Source organism: Bolinopsis microptera, chromosome 1, assembly GCF_026151205.1.
Source record: "Bolinopsis microptera isolate Bmic1 chromosome 1, MBARI_Bmic_1.0, whole genome shotgun sequence".
NCBI lineage: Eukaryota > Metazoa > Ctenophora > Tentaculata > Lobata > Bolinopsidae > Bolinopsis > Bolinopsis microptera.
In genome coordinates this window covers 15097725-15117957 of record NC_087072.1, presented here as the reverse complement: position 1 = coordinate 15117957, position 20233 = coordinate 15097725, and the positions used below count along the sequence as shown (strand labels likewise).

The window sequence follows — 20233 nt, the reverse complement described above, 5'->3', positions numbered from 1 at the left end:
TGACAATCTCACATGAGTCGTGCAATGAAAAAATGTATTGCGGGTATCATGATTGGGTAGTTTATCAGCATGCAGCTGAGTACAGCTACACGATCAGTTAATTAGGTAATCAACTGATCCCACGAGCTGACTAAATCCTGCAGCTGTTAATAACAGGGTGGATCACGTGACCCATCATCATCACTCAGCTCCTCAATAAGTTATACTTATAGCCTTGAAATTTTGGGAGTCGATTCGGTTTCAAATTTTGAATACAATGTATTGAATTTAAACGGAAAATTCTCGGCAGCAGCTCCATAAGTTCTTTTAAAAATCCGATCAGTGCCTATTTGACAGAGAAATAGTTGGGCCAAATGAACAGGTTGCTTGCAGAATTTTGCCACAGATTCTGGAGCATCATAGCACATGATTGAGAAGTTTCAAGTCGCTAAGTTAAATCTGAGGTGACTTATTAATAAAAGTAACTTGTTGGCCTTTTGTTGGGACACCCTGTATGAAAAAAAGTGTGTCTTCTCACTTCTTGTTGAATTTGGAAACACATTGAAACAATACAAGTATGTAGTTATTGGAAAAATACATATTTACTAATCACTAAAGTCATTATGTATCGAAAAATTAAATTAAATAATCACAGTAATGATTTTCACTGCTTGAACTATTTTTCTTCATTTTTTGTCCCCATGTCTTGTATTTTCCTTTATAAAGCTCTAACAATTATAGCCCACAGCGACCCAATGAACGTCACACTCAGCCCCTGTCACCTGCTCAGCTGTAGTGTCCCCGACTGAGTACACCCAGAAGTGTGTGCTGTAGCTATCTTTAACAAACACGCCCGGGCACGATCCACTCTCCCCCAGCACCCCTGTCTTAGTAGACACCGTTCAATAAGTCCGTTAAATTGAGCTCCCTTAGTCCCTACCCTAGAGTTAATTAATTGAAGCTGTTTTGAACAGCAGATGGTTAATTTTGATAAATTATATTAACAGATTTTTCGACGAAATTTAAATAGAATGGAGTTTGGTTAAATTTACCAACACTTTAAGTTTAATATCAATATTCTATACGCGCGTACGATTTTAGAAAAGAAATGACTCCGTGATCAGTAGCGAATATGTAAACAATGTAACACTTGTTGGTATTGGGATAACTTAGACAGCTGAAGAGTGATTAATTTGGAATTGAAATCCAAAAAAATAGTGACAATACTCGAACATTGTGCAATAATAGAAAATAATAGGTATAAAAACGATCAAACAGTAATTCAATAAGTAAATCTAAAATCTCACAACTTGATCCTTCCACAAACAATTAACGTCAAGAACGGCATAGATTTAACTCTTCAAAATAACACACATAAAAATCACTTTCTTTTAAAGGTCAAGTTCCTTCCACACTAAGGGTTCATTAAACAATCTGACACTGACAGGGCTTTGTGTTGAAGTGGGTGCTTGAATGAGCTTTTAGTTTTCATTGGAAGATCGCTTGTTCAAGACCCAGTACACAGGGATCAGTACCCCTGCACAAACTGAAAGCTTTATTAAATGCTCTTCCTGTAGGAGATACCCTCTAGATTAGCGACAGGTTGTTCCACAGTCAGGTACAACACAGCAGCAGAGAGATATGAAATAGCCAGAGTTCCCAGATAGAACACGGCAAACTCAAAGTCGGGATTGAGAAAGAGAGTGTGTCTCATCTGACCAAATAGCACTGTTATCAGACCTATATGGAGGAGGAAGACGGAGTAGGTGAGTCTAGAGAGGATCTGCCAACCATTCCAGCTGAGGAGGGAGTTTATGAACCCTCCCAAACCAAACTGACAGAGAAGAATCTGTATGGTTAGTGACAGAGACCATGCAATCCTTGCTAAACTCTGGTAAAACACACTTTCCACTTCACCAGGATTCCCTTTGGGCAGGTTCTGGACATCATCGTACAACCCGAACACCACAGCGTACTCTACAGCAGCGGTTACTGCCCATATTGGTGTAGCACACATCACTTTCAGCCACTCTGGCAAGGTCTTCACTCCCTCTGTGATCTGCTTTCCCCATTTCCAATAAAACCAGCCCCCTAATATCCCCACTAAATACGGTGTTATCCTTATCCAGGGTTTATTGTATAGCAGCCACATTTCATTCTGGTTAGTGTCTGCAGTTGAAGCAGGTCCTAAATGGTAATGCGCTGTGATGACAGCAGCGGATACAGCACTACAGATCATAGTACCACCAGTGGCTAGCACTCCAAGTAATGGTGTCCCGAACAGGAGCACTATAAAGAGAGGAGCTATCAGGAAGAACTGCATATCGTTAGCCAGATACCAACCCTGTTTAAGACAAGCCCCTGTAGCCTTCCAGGGGACGAAGTTGTTGATGTAAAGGAGGTTAGTGTACCAGTATTGTTCACACATCTTATGACTTCCCATATCAGTTGTAGTTATTTGCTGTGCACGGGGTCCAGTCATTACGAGTCTATAAAGCCATCCCTCGATCAGCATGGCTACCAAATACGGCATCGTTAGTCTCACATACCTGTGTACATAGAATGCAATCCATTGTAAAGGAGTGAGACCACCTCTTTTGGCAAGCTGCTTTAACAGAAGGTATGTCACCAGGAACCCACTCAAGGCAAAGAAAGAATCGACAGATGGAAGACCATTGTATACCAACATGAAATTCCTTCGCTTGATGAGCTCTGTTAAGTACGAATAACCACCAACGGATGAGAATGAGTAGGCGTACACATGACCAAGAACCACCCAGTTGATACTGAGAACCCTGATTCCGTTCAGACAGAGTACCTGGCCCGGTTTAGTAGTGGTGGTGAAGAGAGTCTCCATTGTCCTCTGCAGAGCGAAACACTTAGCTAGCCTCCCTGGCAACCACTCCGGCTGGTTTGAGGTCTTATACTTCTCCCTTACCTCGGTGGACGGAACCTGCTTGTCAACATCTTCATGCGGGTTTTCCTCTGCGTCAATTAGAATTGTCGTATCGTCCTTGCCTTGTTCCAATATGCTAATAATTATTGGTTCCAGGAGGTGCCACAGTGTGCCTACCACTACTAAGATTACGAAGAGGGAGACTATTGTAACTGCTGCATAGGCCCCGACATCGAACTCTTGTTTCACATCACACATAATAGTCCATGTTGATGGATCAGTGTGGATTATTCCTGATTTATTTATCAAATCAGCGATATGTTTGAATACGTTCTGCAAATCATTATTACTCTTACACTCGGGAGGACTGCAGCCTGTCCAGGTAAGAGCAAGGGGTCGGTAGCCTCCTAAAGTGAAAGCTGCGGAGACAACACAATTCTCATACTTGTACCCGGTAGCCTTATTCTCCAGTGCTCCTGTCCCGCACATCTCGTAGTTCCCCAGCAACAGGAAGTTCCCTGTAGTTACACCTGGACCTGGTTTACCCAGAGCGTCTATAAACGCTATACTCTCCGGGTTGAATGAAGCCAGACCAGATGTGAGTTGAGACAGTTTGGCAGTACATTTTGTAGCGTTGCCAAAACCCTCAAAACTCGCGAAAATGGTGTTAATGTTTGAAGTAAGGTTTGAAGACATGGCTTGTCGGAAGATTTGCTTGTCTTGGATATTTGATGGAACTGGTAGTTGTAGATGCCATGGGTTTGCAGTGGTAAGCGTCTGGAGTACCATAAGGAGGCATATTAGCAGTGTCCTCCCCAGAAAGATCATTTAACAAAACCTGAAATGGATTTTGATATGAACAACAAATCATTGAATAAATTTTTGTTACCTGGAAGTGGATGAAAGCAAAAAATGTGATCCCACCAAAAATGTTTGTTTAAAAGTTTAAAACTAAAAGCATCGTTATCTGTTCAGCATATATTTAAAAAACGATTAAGCAAGATCCGTAAACCATGTTAGTAAATATTCACTCAAAGCAGCGTCAGGAGAACAAAAAATTCTATTAACTTATTTGACAGGACACGAAAAATAACGCTTTTAAGAATAACTTAACCATGACCTCAACCGTGATGAGGTCACACGGTAGTTGGTCACCTGAAAGCTCTGCAATTTCAAAATCTAATTAATAGACAGTATTTATCACATGCTTATACACATGCTTCTCATATCATTTAAATCATATTAAATATCATGTTACGAAAACTGAATTATAGCAAAAGCGTGCAGTGTCGGCATCTGGTCAATGTACAAAAAAAAACTGCCTATAATCTTTAGTACTTTTCTCCGTTCTTAACTCATCTCAAACAAAGCAAATAACAGATGATATGTTACATGACGCTGCAGATTGGATCAGGTTTATCAATAACAGTTGCTGATAAGAAATTAGATGTACAGTTCCTTGCAACCGCGTGATGCTAGATACGGATCAGGTTAATTCTTCTTGTGCTACTCAACAGCAGAAAAAATGCTGTAGAGCCCGGACGTTGCGTGCTCATCCAATATATGAAATCATAGTAACTTTTTCCATTATCGAAAAGCTTCAAATTATTCAAAGTGAGAGAGATGAGGCTCGACTTATCAAGAGGGTCCCTTTATCATATTCTATTGTTTAAGGGGGGGTACTTTAAAGGCGCCCACGCCGTAATGACAAAATGACGAGATTCCTGTCTCAAGACTTTTGTAGTACTCTTTTATAGTACTATAGAAGGCAGTATGGTATAGCTCTCGGCCATATAAAGTCTAGTCATGATCCCGCATACAATATAATTATAACCTACTTACCAGACATTGAATGAACGGTCAAATAAGGCCCGATACGGTAAGTAGGTTATGGCTTACTGGCCCGCGCTCAGCCTGTCATTCCGCCTAATCTTTATGTTTACTAGCAGGAACCCGTCTACCCTAAAGTGGTGTCAAGACTCGAGAGAATAAAATAATTATTACCTATTAAATTCGCGTTTTTGACACCACTTGGGAGTCCAAATTTTGGGCACTAAAATTCTTATTCCTTGGCCAATTTTTAATTTTTTCATGCTGATTTGAAGGCTATTAAAGCATTTGACCCAGTCAAAAAAGTTTCAGTTGTATATCTTTTACAGTTTTTGCAGAAAGTCGCGTTAAAGTTGATGCCTTGGTGTCAGTAAAATGGCACGGATATATTGGCACGAATTTATTGCGTGTATCATGATTGGGTAGTTTATCGGCAGCATGCAGCTGAGTACAGCTACACGATCAGTTAATGAGTTAATCAACTGATCCCACGAGCTGACTAAATCCTGCAGCCTTTAATAACAGGGCGGATCACGTGACCCATCATCATCACTCAGCTCCTCAATAAGTTATAGCCTTGAAATTTTGGGAGTCGATTCGGTTTCAAATTTTGAATACAATGTATTGAATTTAAACGGAAAAATTCTCGGCAGCAGCTCCATAAGTTCTTTTAAAAATCCAATCAGTGCCTATTTGACAGAGAAATAGTAGGGCCAAATGAACAGGTTGCTTGCATAATTTTGCCATAGATTCTGGAGCATCATAGCACATGACTTGAGAAGTTTCAAGTCGCTAAGTTAAATCTGAGGTGACTTATTAAGAAAAATAACTTGTTGGCCTTTTGTTGGGACACCCTGTATGAAAAAAAGTGTGTCTTCTCACTTCTTGTTGAATTTGGAAACACATTGAAACAATACAAGTATGTAGTTATTGGAAAAATACATATTTACTAATCACTAAAGTCATTATGTATCGAAAAATTAAATTAAATAATCACAGTAATGATTTTCACTGCTTGAACTATTTTTCTTCATTTTTTGTCCCCATGTCTTGTATTTTCCTTTATAAAGCTCTAACAATTATAGCCCACAGCGACCCAATGAACGTCACACTCAGCCCCTGTCACCTGCTCAGCTGTAGTGTCCCCGACTGAGTACACCCAGAAGTGTGTGCTGTAGCTATCTTTAACAAACACGCCCGGGCACGCTCCACTCTCACCCAGCACCCCTGTCTTAGTAGACACCGTTAACACCGGATCCCTCTTAAACCCACAACTCTTCATACTGATACCTTTACCCACCTTGCCTGCTTCAACATCGAACCAGACGTTATTATCATAAGTCTCCACGCCAGAACATACTGTAGGACCACACGCAGAAGGGTTGGGTTCACCGTTACGTGTATCTATAATGTTAGCTTGTAGAGAGTGTAGCACAAGGCTGGCTAGTATCATTATGATACGTAGTGATGACGTCATTAATAATCAGAGAGAAGCAGTTGGTATTACCACAAAACCATTCGGATACAATCGAAAAGTGACAAGTTGACATTTAACAGGAGTTCTCCACTTGTTAATTCAATAAGTCCGTTTAATTGAGCTCCCTTAGTCCCTACCCTAGAGTTAATTAATTGAAGCTGTTTTGAACAGCAGATGGTTAATTTTGATAAATTATATTAACAGATTTTCGACGAAATTTAAATAGAATGGAGTTTGATTGAATTTACCAACACTTTAAGTTTAATATCAATATTCTATACGCGCGTACGATTTTAGAAGAGAAATGCAATGACTCCGTGATCAGTAGCAAATTATTATGTCAACAATGTAACACTTGTTGGTATTGGGATAACTTAGATAGCTGAAGAGTGAATAATGTGGAATTAAAATCCAAAAAAATAGTGACAATACTCGAACATTGTGCAATAATAGAAAATAATAGGTATAAAAACGATCAAACAGTCATTCAATAAGTAAATCTAAAATCTCACAACTTGATCCTTCCACAAACAATTAATGTCAAGAACGGCATAGATTTAACTCTTCAAAATAACACACATAAAAATCGCTTTCTTTTAAAGGTCAAGTTCCTTCCACACTAAGGGTTCATTAAACAACAATCTGACACTGACAGGGCTTTGTGTTGAAGTGGGTGCTTGAATGAGCTTTTAGTTTTCATTGGAAGATCGCTTGTTCAAGACCCAGTACACAGGGATCAGTACCCCTGCACAAACTTAAAGCTTTATTTAGTGCTCTTCCTGTAGGAGATACCCTCTAGATTAGCGACAGGTTGTTCCACAGTCAGGTACAACACAGCAGCAGAGAGATATGACATAGCCAGAGTTCCCAGATAAAACACGGCAAACTCAAAGTCGGGATTGAGAAAGAGAGTGTGTCTCATCTGACCAAATAGCACTGTTATCAGACCTATATGGAGGAGGAAGACGGAGTAGGTGAGTCTAGAGAGGATCTGCCAACCATTCCAGCTGAGGAGGGAGTTTATGAACCCTCCCAAACCACACTGACAGAGAAGAATCTGTATGGTTAGTGACAGAGACCATGCAATCCTTGCTAAACTCTGGTAAAACACACTTTCCACTTCACCAGGATTCCCTTTTTGCAGGTTCTGGACATCATCGTACAACCCGAACACCACAGCGTACTCTACAGCAGCGGTTACTGCCCATATTGGTGTAGCACACATCACTTTCAGCCACTCTGGCAAGGTCTTCACTCCCTCTGTGATCTGCTTTCCCCATTTCCAATAAAACCAGCCCCCTAATATCCCCACTAGATACGGTGTTATCCTGATCCAGGGTTTAGTGTACAGCAGCCACATTTCATCCTGGTTAGTATCTGCAGTTGAAGCAGGTCCTAAATGGTAATGCGCTGTGATGACAGCAGCGGATACAGCACTACAGATCATAGTACCACCAGTGGCTAGCACTCCAAGTAATGGTGTCCCGAACAGGAGCACTATAAAGAGAGGAGCTATCAGGAAGAACTGCATATCGTTAGCCAGATACCAACCCTGTCCAAGACAAGCCCCTGTAGCCTTCCAGGGGACGAAGTTGTTGATGTAAAGGAGGTTAGTGTACCAGTATTGTTCACACATCTTATGACTGCCCATATCAGTTGTAGTCATTTGCTGTGCACGTGGTCCAGTCATGACGAGTCTATAAAGCCATCCCTCGATCAGCATGGCTACCAAATACGGCATTGTTAGTCTCACATACCTGTGTACATAGAATGCAATCCATTGTAAAGGAGTGAGACCACCTCTTTTGGCAAGCTGCTTTAACAGGAGATATGTCACCAGGAACCCACTCAAGGCAAAGAAAGAATCGACAGATGGAAGACCATTGTATACCAACATGAAATTCCTTCGCTTGATGAGCTCTGTTACGTACGAATAACCACCAACGAATGAGAATGAGAAGGCGTACGCATGACCAAGAACCACCCAGTTGATGCTGAGAACCCTGATTCCGTTCAGACAGAGTACCTGGCCCGGTTTAGTAGTGGTGGTGAAGAGAGTCTCCATTGTCCTCTGCAGAGCGAAACACTTAGCTAGCCTCCCTGGCAACCACTCCGGCTGGTTTGAGGTCTTATACTTCTCCCTTACCTCGGTGGACGGAACCTGCTTGTCAACATCTTCATGCGGGTTTTCCTCTGCGTCAATTAGAATTGTCGTATCGTCCTTGCCTTGTTCCAATATGCTAATAATTATTGGTTCCAGGAGGTGCCACAGTGTGCCTACCACTACTAAGATTACGAAGAGGGAGACTATTGTAACTGCTGCATAGGCCCCGACATCGAACTCTTGTTTCACATCACACATAATAGTCCATGTTGATGGATCAGTGTGGATTATTCCTGATTTATTTATCAAATCAGCGATCTGTTTGAATACGTTCTGCAAATCATTATTACTCTTACACTCGGGAGGACTGCAGCCTGTCCAGGTAAGAGCAAGGGGGTAGCCTCCTAAAGTGAAAGCTGCGGAGACAACACAATTCTCATACTTGTACCCGGTAGCCTTATTCTCCAGTGCTCCTGTCCCGCACATCTCGTAGTTCCCCAGCAACAGGAAGTTCCCTGTAGTTACACCTGGACCTGGTTTACCCAGAGCGTCTATAAACGCTATACTCTCCGGGTTGAATGAAGCCAGACCAGATGTGAGTTGAGACAGTTTGGCAGTACATTTTGTAGCGTTGCCAAAACCCTCAAAACTCGCGAAAATGGTGTTAATGTTTGAAGTAAGGTTTGAAGACATGGCTTGTCGGAAGATTTGCTTGTCTTGGATATTTGATGGAACTGGTAGTTGTAGATGCCATGGGTTTGCAGTGGTAAGCGTCTGGAGTACCATAAGGAGGCATATTAGCAGTGTCCTCCCCAGAAAGATCATTTAACAAAACCTGAAATGGATTTTGATATGAACAACAAATCATTGAATAAATTTTTGTTACCTGGAAGTGGATGAAAGCAAAAAATGTGATCCCACCAAAAATGTTTGTTTAAAAGTTTAAAACTAAAAGCATCGTTATCTGTTCAGCATATATTTAAAAAACGATTAAGCAAGATCCGTAAACCATGTTAGTAAATATTCACTCAAAGCAGCGTCAGGAGAACAAAAAATTCTATTAACTTATTTGACAGGACACGAAAAATAACGCTTTTAAGAATAACTTAACCATGACCTCAACCGTGATGAGGTCACACGGTAGTTGGTCACCTGAAAGCTCTGCAATTTCAAAATCTAATTAATAGACAGTATTTATCACATGCTTATACACATGCTTCTCATATCATTTAAATCATATTAAATATCATGTTACGAAAACTGAATTATAGCAAAAGCGTGCAGTGTCGGCATCTGGTCAATGTACAAAAAAAAACTGCCTATAATCTTTAGTACTTTTCTCCGTTCTTAACTCATCTCAAACAAAGCAAATAACAGATGATATGTTACATGACGCTGCAGATTGGATCAGGTTTATCAATAACAGTTGCTGATAAGAAATTAGATGTACAGTTCCTTGCAACCGCGTGATGCTAGATACGGATCAGGTTAATTCTTCTTGTGCTACTCAACAGCAGAAAAAATGCTGTAGAGCGGACGTTGCGTGCTCATCCAATATATGAAATCATAGTAACTTTTTCCATTATCGAAAAGCTTCAAATTATTCAAAGTGAGAGAGATGAGGCTCGACTTATCAAGAGGGTCCCTTTATCATATTCTATTGTTTAAGGGGGGGGGGGGGGGTACTTTAAAGGCGCCCACGCCGTAATGACAAAATGACGAGATTCCTGTCTCAAGACTTTTGTAGTACTCTTTTATAGTACTATAGAAGGCAGTATGGTATAGCTCTCGGCCATATAAAGTCTAGTCATGATCCCGCATACAATATAACCTACTTACCAGACATTGAATGAACGGTCAAATAAGGCCCGATACGGTAAGTAGGTTATGGCTTACTGGCCCGCGCTCAGCCTGTCATTCCGCCTAATCGTTATGTTTATAAACATGATAACCTGATGAGTAAGAACAGAACGTCGTTTCAAAAATTAAATTTTATCTTAATTAACAGTTTAACTTGATGTCTTGATTGATGGAAACTAGCTTTGTTTACTGATTAATAAATATGTTTAATCAAAAGAATTGTATTATACATACAGCAATGTACGATAATTACTTGAAACTTTAAAAGTTAGATAAAGGTGACCCTTACGAGTGAATTCGAAGATTTTGAACCCGTGCGTTTATACTCCAAAATTAAAATGATAACTCAAAGATTGTCAGTTGTAAAATGATTAGTCGAATCACTTCAACAAAAACTGCCTAACAGCGTTGAAACCTTCAAAAATGTTACGGAACCAATCATTTGACACAAATTACACTGACACAACTTTCAGTCTTGTCAGCACTAAACAGGTTTCCACACGTGAACCCCAGTCTTAATGTTCATAGAAATATTGAAGATGCGGCGGAATGACAGGCTGAGCACCGTCCATGAGCAACGATAGAATGTCGCTTATCTGTTTCATATGCTTTCTTCTTTTAAGTTCAAGAAGAATTTTGCGGTGTTGTGAACGCTGCTCAGTTGACCTGTCACTTGTCAGGACTTAGAAACACTCAGCTGAACTAAATTGCACAGACTGCTCGCCTTTCGTAGAATCTGACAACCTGGTAAAAAGAAGCTATATAGTAAGTTGCATATATAGATATCCCCCCCCCCCCCCCCCCCCCCCCCCCTTTGGGGCTTATTTCTCAGTGACTGATTGAAATAATTCTTTCTTGTATGATTTGCCATTATCACTCATTCGAGGAATACATCAAATCAAATAATAACGATCTTCATGTTCTCCGAATGAACGTTCATTTTCGCTGTTTTTAGATATTTTGAATGATTGGCTCAAATCAAATTTTAATGGATAATTGATTTTGGCCTCTTAAAATACACTTGTTCTGAAAGAGCTCTAACTTGTACTCAGATGACCGAGATATCAAGCATAAATATTTTATTCATTTATTACACGTAATACATATCAGGTGATTGATAAAATCGAGTATTTAGCATGTTTTCAAACAGGGGTATAAGCAATTCAATGTTGATTGGATGTGGTCTCTTAAATCGAGTTATTAACTTTTAACGAAATAATCCTTGAATGAATAGTTACAGTATACCATCTGCAAAAGTACAGGTATGAATTATGAAACATGGCTATGTTATAAGACCCAACGTTCGCGTTTGTGGACTTTTTGCCACCCCTGTTTTTCTATCTTTGATGCGTTTTCAGAGCAGGAATCAGTTTCTATAAGTGCACAATTTGACCAATATTTTATTTTCAGTGCGTAAAACTGCAAGAATGTTTAGAAAAATGCGCACTCATCAACTATGATGTTGGTGTAGTGAGGTTATCAGTGAGGTCAATGTGAGTGATCGAGGTACTATCATGGAAGCTTAATATCCGGAGAAAGCTTTGGTGAAAAGAAAATCATGAAAATGTCCTACCGGTAGGACATTTTCAGATATTGCAGCTTTCATCGACCCAAATCTCAGCGCGCTTGACAGAATTTTTCATAATGACCAATTAAATGATGAAAGCTTTTGACAAACAAAAAAGTTATAATCTAATTTTTCTAAACTTTACTTAAACTGATCTGAACAAAATTAAAATATTCATTTAACATTCTCTTTACAAGATTAATGTTTTTCTTTGATATAATTTATTCAATTCTTATTATTAGCGATTTTTTTAAACTGTTCAATATACCATGTGAAAATACATGTCATCAACGTCGCCGCAACTGTCAATATCTTAATACTAGCATTTGTCCATATCAAAATCAGCAGCATCAAAGTGTGGCTTTGTATGGTCTCCCATAAAACCAAGTACCAGATACGCTCCTTTTTGTTCTTCTTGGCTTTTCATCCATCGATAGTATACCAAGTCCATCTTTCCATCACCGTTGAGGTCAACAAACCTAGATCCAGCATCTCCGATGTCATCAGCAGCAATGGACACGGGTGGAATATACTGTGGTGCCCATGACCAATCCTTTCCATTGTTCAGGAAAGCACCTTTTTGTGGTGGATTTCCGTTCATTCTCCATCGGTTATAGGCCAAATCAATCCTTCCATCTCCGTTGAGATCAACAAACCTGGCCCCTGTGTCTCCAATATCATCAGCAGCAATGTGGAAAGGTGGAATATACTGTGGTGCCCATGTCCAGCCATTTCCATTGTTCAGATAAGCTCCTTTTTGTGGCGAATTTCCGTTCATTCTCCATCTGTGGTAGGCCAAGTCAACCCTTCCATCACCGTTAAGGTCAACAAACCTAGATCCAGCATCTCCGATGTCATCAGCAGCAATGTGAAAAGGCGGAACATACCTTGAAGCCCATGTCCAACCATTTCCATTGTTCAGATAAGCTCCTTTTTGTGGCGAACTCCCGTGCATTCTCCATCTGTGATATGCCAAGTCAACCCTTCCATCTCCGTTGAGATCAACAAACCTGGCTCCTGTGTCTCCAATATCATCTGCAGCAATGTGGAAAGGTGGAATATACTGTGGTGCCCACGTCCAACCATTTCCATTGTTCAGATAAGCTCCTTTTTGTGGTGAATTTCCATGCATTCTCCATCTGTGATATGCCAAGTCAACCCTTCCATCTCTGTTAAGATCAATAAACCTGGCCCCTGTGTCTCCAATATCATCTGCAGCAATGTGGAAAGGTGGAATATACTGTGGTGCCCACGTCCAACCATTTCCATTGTTCAGATAAGCTCCTTTTTGTGGTGAATTTCCATGCATTCTCCATCTGTGATATGCCAAGTCAACCTTTCCATCACCGTTAAGATCAACAAACCTTGCCCCTGTGTCTCCAATATCATCAGCAGCAATGTGGAAAGGTGGAATATAATGAGGTGCCCGTGCCCAACTATTCCCTTTGTTAATGTAGGCTCCTTTTTGAGGTAAATTTTCTGCTATCCTCTAACGGTGGTAGACCAAATCCATCCTACCATCACCATCGAGATCAACGAACCTTGCTCCTGTATCTGCGATATCATCAGCAGCAATGTGGAAAGGTGGAGTCATAGGTGAAATTTCTCTCCATGCTGAAGGTGTGCCAACTACTTCAAATATCTTAGCCCATTGAGCTTTCATCCGTGGTGTTGCTTTATTTTCAATGAAATTAGAAGCTGCATCATTAGTTTTATTTTCGATATTCATTGCGGTAGAGATTGCTGCGTACCCTCCTGTCTCCAAAGCCATTATGAATAGAACAAAATCCTCTATTTCTGTGGTAAAATCTCCCGGATTTAACTCACTAGGGATTGTTAAAGTGTCTATATAAATGGCGATCAACGATCTTCTTCCAAAAAGTTGTCCAGTTCCCATCACGAGATCGTGTATGTTGAAAAGTATCTGTTCAAGACCATCTGGTCCGCTATCAAGCACAGAATCAGCCCATTCTTTAGCATCAGCTGTTGTTTTCAGGACTAGATTTTCAGTCGATTCACAGTACATAACTTCCGTTTGCATTTTGTGTAGAAGGAATCTAAGTCTTTTCACATCATTGCCATAGAGGATTGCTCCTTCTATCCACTGTTGACCAACCTCTAACGACTTCACCCGATCATTCAACTCATCCACAGACTGTTGCAGCTTAACCAGTTTCTTGTTGATCACCCTCAGTTCTGCTATTCTTTCTTTACCACTAGATACTCCATAAATAAACGATCCTCCTGAAAAGATGGCGCTAAATAAGGGGGCGACTGCTACAGCACCGGCAAGAAGAACTGGTAGAGCTCTCTTTTTTACTTTGTGTCCAGAAGAATCAAGTAGTGCCTCAAACTCAGTCTCCTGATAGGAATCTGAAAAATATCTAATTTCATTTCCTCTTCTGTATACTCATTTTCAGGATTGGTAAAAATTGCAGCAGTCACAATCTTGAGGTTGAATTTAAAATAATCAGGCCGACAAATAAAAGTGGGAGTTGGGACTACTTCACATTAAGACTTACCTATAGAATCAGGCTTAGTTGTTGCATGAATTACCAAAAGGGAAAGCAAAAGAACTAGTGCTGTTCCGGTTAAGGGATTTGACATTCCCTGCAGGTTCGATATATGAGTAATTTAAAATGTTTGCGTTATGAGAAAGACGAATAACTATCAAACGAGTGATACAGCGGTTGTCAGGCCACCCTTTATAGTGACGACTTTGCAAACTTTGACTCATTCATTAATAATAATATCTGTCATATTGAAACATAATCTTATATTTGATCCTTCGAACAGCTGTTGAGCAATGAAACGCAAACATAATCTTAGCAAAATGAATATATTTCTTTTATCTTCAGCATTTAATCAGTCACATAATCTGAGAATATCAATGGTTAGTTTGAAAATGTCAAAAATTCTCATCAAAAATGTAGTAAAGTCTCAAAAAATTAATTTAGCATCTCGTAAAAATGGAATAGTTTAAAATCGGAACAAAATTAATCGCATATACTATAATAATGTGGAGTCTGCAGTAGTTCATTAAATCAAAAAGACGCAATTCAAAAATTGATAGACTGCATATATAAACAAAAAATGGACGATTTAAAAATAAAATTCGGGACACCATGAAAAATTAGCTTCCAGAAACGGAATTCACATTGTTCAGGCCAAACGGATAAAGTGTCTTCAATTTGTTAATATAAAACTGTTCTGACTTTCTAATATTATCTGGGGATGTAGAACACAAAATATCAAAATGGAAACTTTCATTGAAAACAGATCTCTCCCTCAAATTATGAACTGAAAAAAGATGTGCCCCTAAAACATTCTCGTCATCAAAATCTCTGTGACTCTCAACATTCCCCTTACTACTCGCCTCTAAAATCTCATAATATTTACTGCGATGACCATTCACACGTTGGCTGAGGCTGGTGACTGTTTTTCCCACGTATACGTTATTAACAGTACAAAGTTTGCTGTGGTTCCGTCATCCATCGTTATGGCCTAAGTCATCCTTCCATCTCCGTTTGAGATCAACAAACCTGGCCTGGTCTCCAATTCATCAGCAGCAATGTGAAAGGGAGGAATTCTGTCCCAGTCCAGCCTTTCCATGTTCGTAGACTCCTTTGTGGCGAATTTCCGTATTCCCTACTAGTGGTAGCAAGTCAACCTTCCATCACCGATAAAGGTCAACAAACCTAGACAGACCTCCGATGTCATCACAGCAATGTGAAAAGGCGGAACATACCTTGAAGCCCATGTCCACCATTTCCATTGTTCAGATAAGCTCCTTTTTGTGGCGAACTCCCGGCATTCTCCATCTGTGATATGCCAAGTCAACCCTTCCATCTCCGTTGAGATCAACAAACCTGGCTTCCTGTGTCTCCAATATCATCTGCAGCAATGTGGAAAGGTGGAATATACTGTGGTGCCCACGTCCAACCATTTCCATTGTTCAGATAAGCTCCTTTTTGTGGAGAATTTCCATGCATTCTCCATCTGTGATATGCCAAGTCAACCCTTCATCTCTGTTAAGACAATAAACCTGGCCCCTGTGTCTCCAATATCATCCTGCAGCAATGTGGAAAGGTGGAATATACTGTGGTGCCCACGTCCCAACCATTTCCATTGTTCAGATAAGCTCCTTTTTGTGGTGAATTTCCATGCATTCTCCATCTGTGATATTGCCAAGTCAACCTTTCCATCACCGTTAAGATCAACAAACCTTGCCCTGTGTCTCCAATATCATCAGCAGCAATGTGGAAAGGTGGAATATAATGAGGTGCCCGTGCCCAAACTATTCCCTTTGTTAATGTAGGCTCCTTTTTGAGGTAAATTTTCTGCTATCCTCCAACGGTGGTAGACCAAATCCATCCTACCATCACCATCGAGACTCAACGAACCTTGCTCCCTGTATCTGCGATATCATCAGCAGCAATGTGGAAAGGTGGAGTCATAGGTGAAATTTCTCTCCATGCTGAAGGTGTGCCCAACTACTTCAATATCTTAGCCCATTGAGCTTTCATCCGTGGTGTTGCTTTATTTTCAATGAAATTAGAAGCTGCATCATTAGTTTTATTTTCGATATTCATTGCGGTAGAGATTGCTGCGTACCCTCCTGTCTCCAAAGCCATTATGAATAGAACAAATCCTCTATTTCTGTGGTAAAATCTCCCGGATTTAACTCACTAGGGATTGTTAAAGTGTCTATATAAATGGCGATCAAAGATCTTCTTCCAAAAAGTTGTCCAGTTCCCATCACGAGATCGTGTATGTAGAAAAGTATCTGTTCAAGACCATCTGGTCCGCTATCAAGCACAGAATCAGCCCATTCTTTAGCACCAGCTGTTTTTTTCAGAACTAGATTTTCAGTCGATTCACAGTACATAACTTCCGTTTGCATTTTGTGTAGAAGGAATCTAAGTCTTTTCACATCATTGCCATAGAGGATTGCTCCTTCTATCCACTGTTGACCAACCTCTAACGACTTCACCCGATCATTCAACTCATCCACAGACTGTTGCAGCTTAACCAGTTTCTTGTTGATCACCCTCAGTTCTGCTATTCTTTCTTTACCACTAGATACTCCATAAATAAACGATCCTCCTGAAAAGATGGCGCTAAATAAGGGGGCGACTGCTACAGCACCGGCAAGAAGAACTGGTAGAGCTCTCTTTTTTACTTTGTGTCCAGAAGAATCAAGTAGTGCCTCAAACTCAGTCTCCTGATAGGAATCTGAAAAATATCTAATTTCATTTCCTCTTCTGTATACTCATTTTCAGGATTGGTAAAAATTGCAGCAGTCACAATCTTGAGGTTGAATTTAAAATAATCAGGCCGACAAATAAAAGTGGGAGTTGGGACTACTTCACATTAAGACTTACCTATAGAATCAGGCTTAGTTGTTGCATGAATTACCAAAAGGGAAAGCAAAAGAACTAGTGCTGTTCCGGTTAAGGGATTTGACATTCCCTGCAGGTTCGATATATGAGTAATTTAAAATGTTTGCGTTATGAGAAAGACGAATAACTATCAAACGAGTGATACAGCGGTTGTCAGGCCACCCTTTATAGTGACGACTTTGCAAACTTTGACTCATTCATTAATAATAATATCTGTCATATTGAAACATAATCTTATATTTGATCCTTCGAACAGCTGTTGAGCAATGAAACGCAAACATAATCTTAGCAAAATGAATATATTTCTTTTATCTTCAGCATTTAATCAGTCACATAATCTGAGAATATCAATGGTTAGTTTGAAAATGTCAAAAATTCTCATCAAAAATGTAGTAAAGTCTCAAAAAATTAATTTAGCATCTCGTAAAAATGGAATAGTTTAAAATCGGAACAAAATTAATCGCATATACTATAATAATGTGGAGTCTGCAGTAGTTCATTAAATCAAAAAGACGCAATTCAAAAATTGATAGACTGCATATATAAACAAAAAATGGACGATTTAAAAATAAAATTCGGGACACCATGAAAAATTAGCTTCCAGAAACGGAATTCACATTGTTCAGGCCAAACGGATAAAGTGTCTTCAATTTGTTAATATAAAACTGTTCTGACTTTCTAATATTATCTGGGGATGTAGAACACAAAATATCAAAATGGAAACTTTCATTGAAAACAGATCTCTCCCTCAAATTATGAACTGAAAAAAGATGTGCCCCTAAAACATTCTCGTCATCAAAATCTCTGTGACTCTCAACATTCCCCTTACTACTCGCCTCTAAAATCTCATAATATTTACTGCGATGACCATTCACACGTTGGCTGAGGCTGGTGACTGTTTTTCCCACGTATACGTTATTAACAGTACAAAGTTTGCATGTCGCGCCGTACACAATGTTGCGTGTCCTTACAGTTACCACCTTGAGTTCTGACTGAGTGTCCATTATTGGAGACCATGGAATTGCCACTAACAAGGTGACAAGTTTGGCAGGGTCTGCCTTTCTTCTTCTCACCAGGTTTGGTGCATGGGTCAGTTGTTCTTGACTCTGAACCTAAGGCAAGCTTCTTTCTCTTGAATAAAGTGTCCTTTAAGTTAGGGGCTCGCCTGGTCACCACTTGGAGTTTAGGGATCCTCTCAGGGTTCTCACTGCTCCATGTACGGCTATTTGAGATGATGTTACTGGCCTCTTTAGCCTTTTCCTTGGTTTCCTCATAGCCCGCACCGAATGTAACAATCCATGGTGTGAAAGAAGGGGGACCCTGATCCTTTGCCTTGTACTGTAAAGTTCTTGGTATCGATCTGACATCACTGATGACCTCTCTCACCATATCAGTAGGATATGAAGACCGTTCAAAAAACAACTGAAGCTCTGCCAATCTCTCATCCAGCAAGACGTCATCATTGATTATCCTTCTGTATCGAAGTGCCTGTGAGAAGACTATACTCCGGAAGGTATGTCGTGGATGGAAACTTGAGAATTCTAGATACCTGTTGGCGTCAGTAGGTTTCCTAAACAGATCTGTTGTGAGTCTCCCTCCAACAAACTTGTACTGAATGTCCAGGAACTGAGTGAACTCCGTGATTGGTTTCACTTGATCGTATGTAATATCTAAGCCATAGTTATCAACCATCTTACTGCGTAATGACCCTACCCATTCTTCAAAACCAATCATAGAACCTCTCCACATACCTTGGCCCGAAATATCATCCACAAACCGATCAAGGTTCTTGAGCTCCTCTGGTCTAACAACCGGGTCGTAAACCAGACTCTTTAGGACAAAGAACAAAGCAATGTTACCGCAATCCACTGAATTGATACCTCCAGTGGGTACACCGTTAACGACCTCATACCAGTTGTCTGCATTCTTCAAGACTGCCGAATCAAAACTAAGCTGTATCAGTCCCTTCAGCCAAGTCCTGAACTCCTCAGACCAATCTGGTCTACACGACTCCATAGCATCATCTAAGGCTGACATCACCAAGCTATGTTGCAGAGAATCGTATAGAGAAACAATATCAATACTGAAGCTGATCCAAGTATCGACTACTTGTCCGGAAGCTGCCAATTCCTCGAGTTTTATGAGAGCTGCAGTTGAATCTTTAACAAGATCTATACAGTAATCCCTGGCAAGAGGTCCCAACCACTTCCAAACAACAAACTTATCTGATCTTGCAGTTACTCCTCTAGAGAGATCAGTCACGAATCGACTGGGTGGAATCTTTTTCTCTCTAATTTCAGTCTCAGTCAGCTTGTGAATTTTCAGTAATGGGTAACCATACGGAATATCGGGCTTGACTAGATCTGAAGTGCTCTGTGAAAGAGTGTCCCGATCAGACTTCTGAATCAAACCAACCACACACTTAGACTGTTCACCACTTACATACTTCCGCTCCAAACCAGATGACCACAGCTCTAACATACTCCCTCTCAAAGATCCAGTAGGATCAGTTTGCAAAGGTCTGTATCTCAAAGGGTCCTCAACTTTGGCAGAAGTGATATCCTTGATTATCTGAGGGGTGACAATGATTATCGCACCGCCCTTATCAGCCGATGTTATGGCTATTAAGCCATCCTTGACAGCCTTCTTCAACCACATATACCCTTCACTCTCATAGCGGTTCATATTAGATTCAAGTTTTCTGGGCTTGAAGTTGTCTACAAAATTGACAATGTTGTCTTTTGCAGACTTGATGGCCGGGTCTTCAAAAGAAGTACAAGGAGCTGTTACTGGTTTCTTCAGTAGCTCCATAGGAACTTCGTTATCCCGTGCTGAGTTCTTAAAAACAGCTTTCCATGCTTGTTTGTTGGCAGCATTGTACCCATCTACTTTGAACTGCATCTCATCAAAATCCGGGCAGGGTATCCATCCAGGACCATACGAAAGGACCGCAATGCTATAATCCGGAATATCAATGTCTGTCAGGTTAACAACAAGATTTCTCTCAAGAGCTTCCTTGGCTTTCTTCCTCATTGCCTGCTCTTTCTTCCTGTTCTTCCTGGCTTTTGCTTTGAGCTTTCTCTTGAGCTTCTTAGCTGTGACCTTCCTTGCAAGCTGA

At 40.3% G+C, this 20233-nt stretch overlaps 4 protein-coding genes across 4 annotated transcripts in view; all 4 read right to left on the bottom strand.

The window, feature by feature from the left end:
* The window catches only part of LOC134814961 (zinc finger protein 226-like), a 51345-nt gene that overhangs the window by 28151 nt on the left and 2961 nt on the right, over nucleotides 1-20233 (bottom strand). The window lies entirely within an intron of this gene.
* LOC134819733 (O-acyltransferase like protein-like) lies at nucleotides 1314-3714 on the bottom strand. The gene has a single exon (XM_063829880.1). It carries the CDS (start codon nucleotides 3569-3571, stop codon nucleotides 1538-1540), a length of 2034 nt encoding a protein of 677 aa, XP_063685950.1. The 5' UTR covers nucleotides 3572-3714; the 3' UTR covers nucleotides 1314-1537.
* On the bottom strand, nucleotides 6608-9122 carry LOC134816693 (O-acyltransferase like protein-like). Its single transcript, XM_063825654.1, has one exon. It carries the CDS (start codon nucleotides 9109-9111, stop codon nucleotides 6946-6948), a length of 2166 nt encoding a protein of 721 aa, XP_063681724.1. The 5' UTR covers nucleotides 9112-9122; the 3' UTR covers nucleotides 6608-6945.
* Nucleotides 11652-14410, bottom strand: LOC134816710 (uncharacterized). Its single transcript, XM_063825677.1, has 2 exons — nucleotides 14236-14410; nucleotides 11652-14086 (listed from the first exon to the last, which is right to left on the bottom strand). Exon 2 carries the CDS (start codon nucleotides 13020-13022, stop codon nucleotides 12033-12035), a length of 990 nt encoding a protein of 329 aa, XP_063681747.1. The 5' UTR covers nucleotides 13023-14086; nucleotides 14236-14410; the 3' UTR covers nucleotides 11652-12032.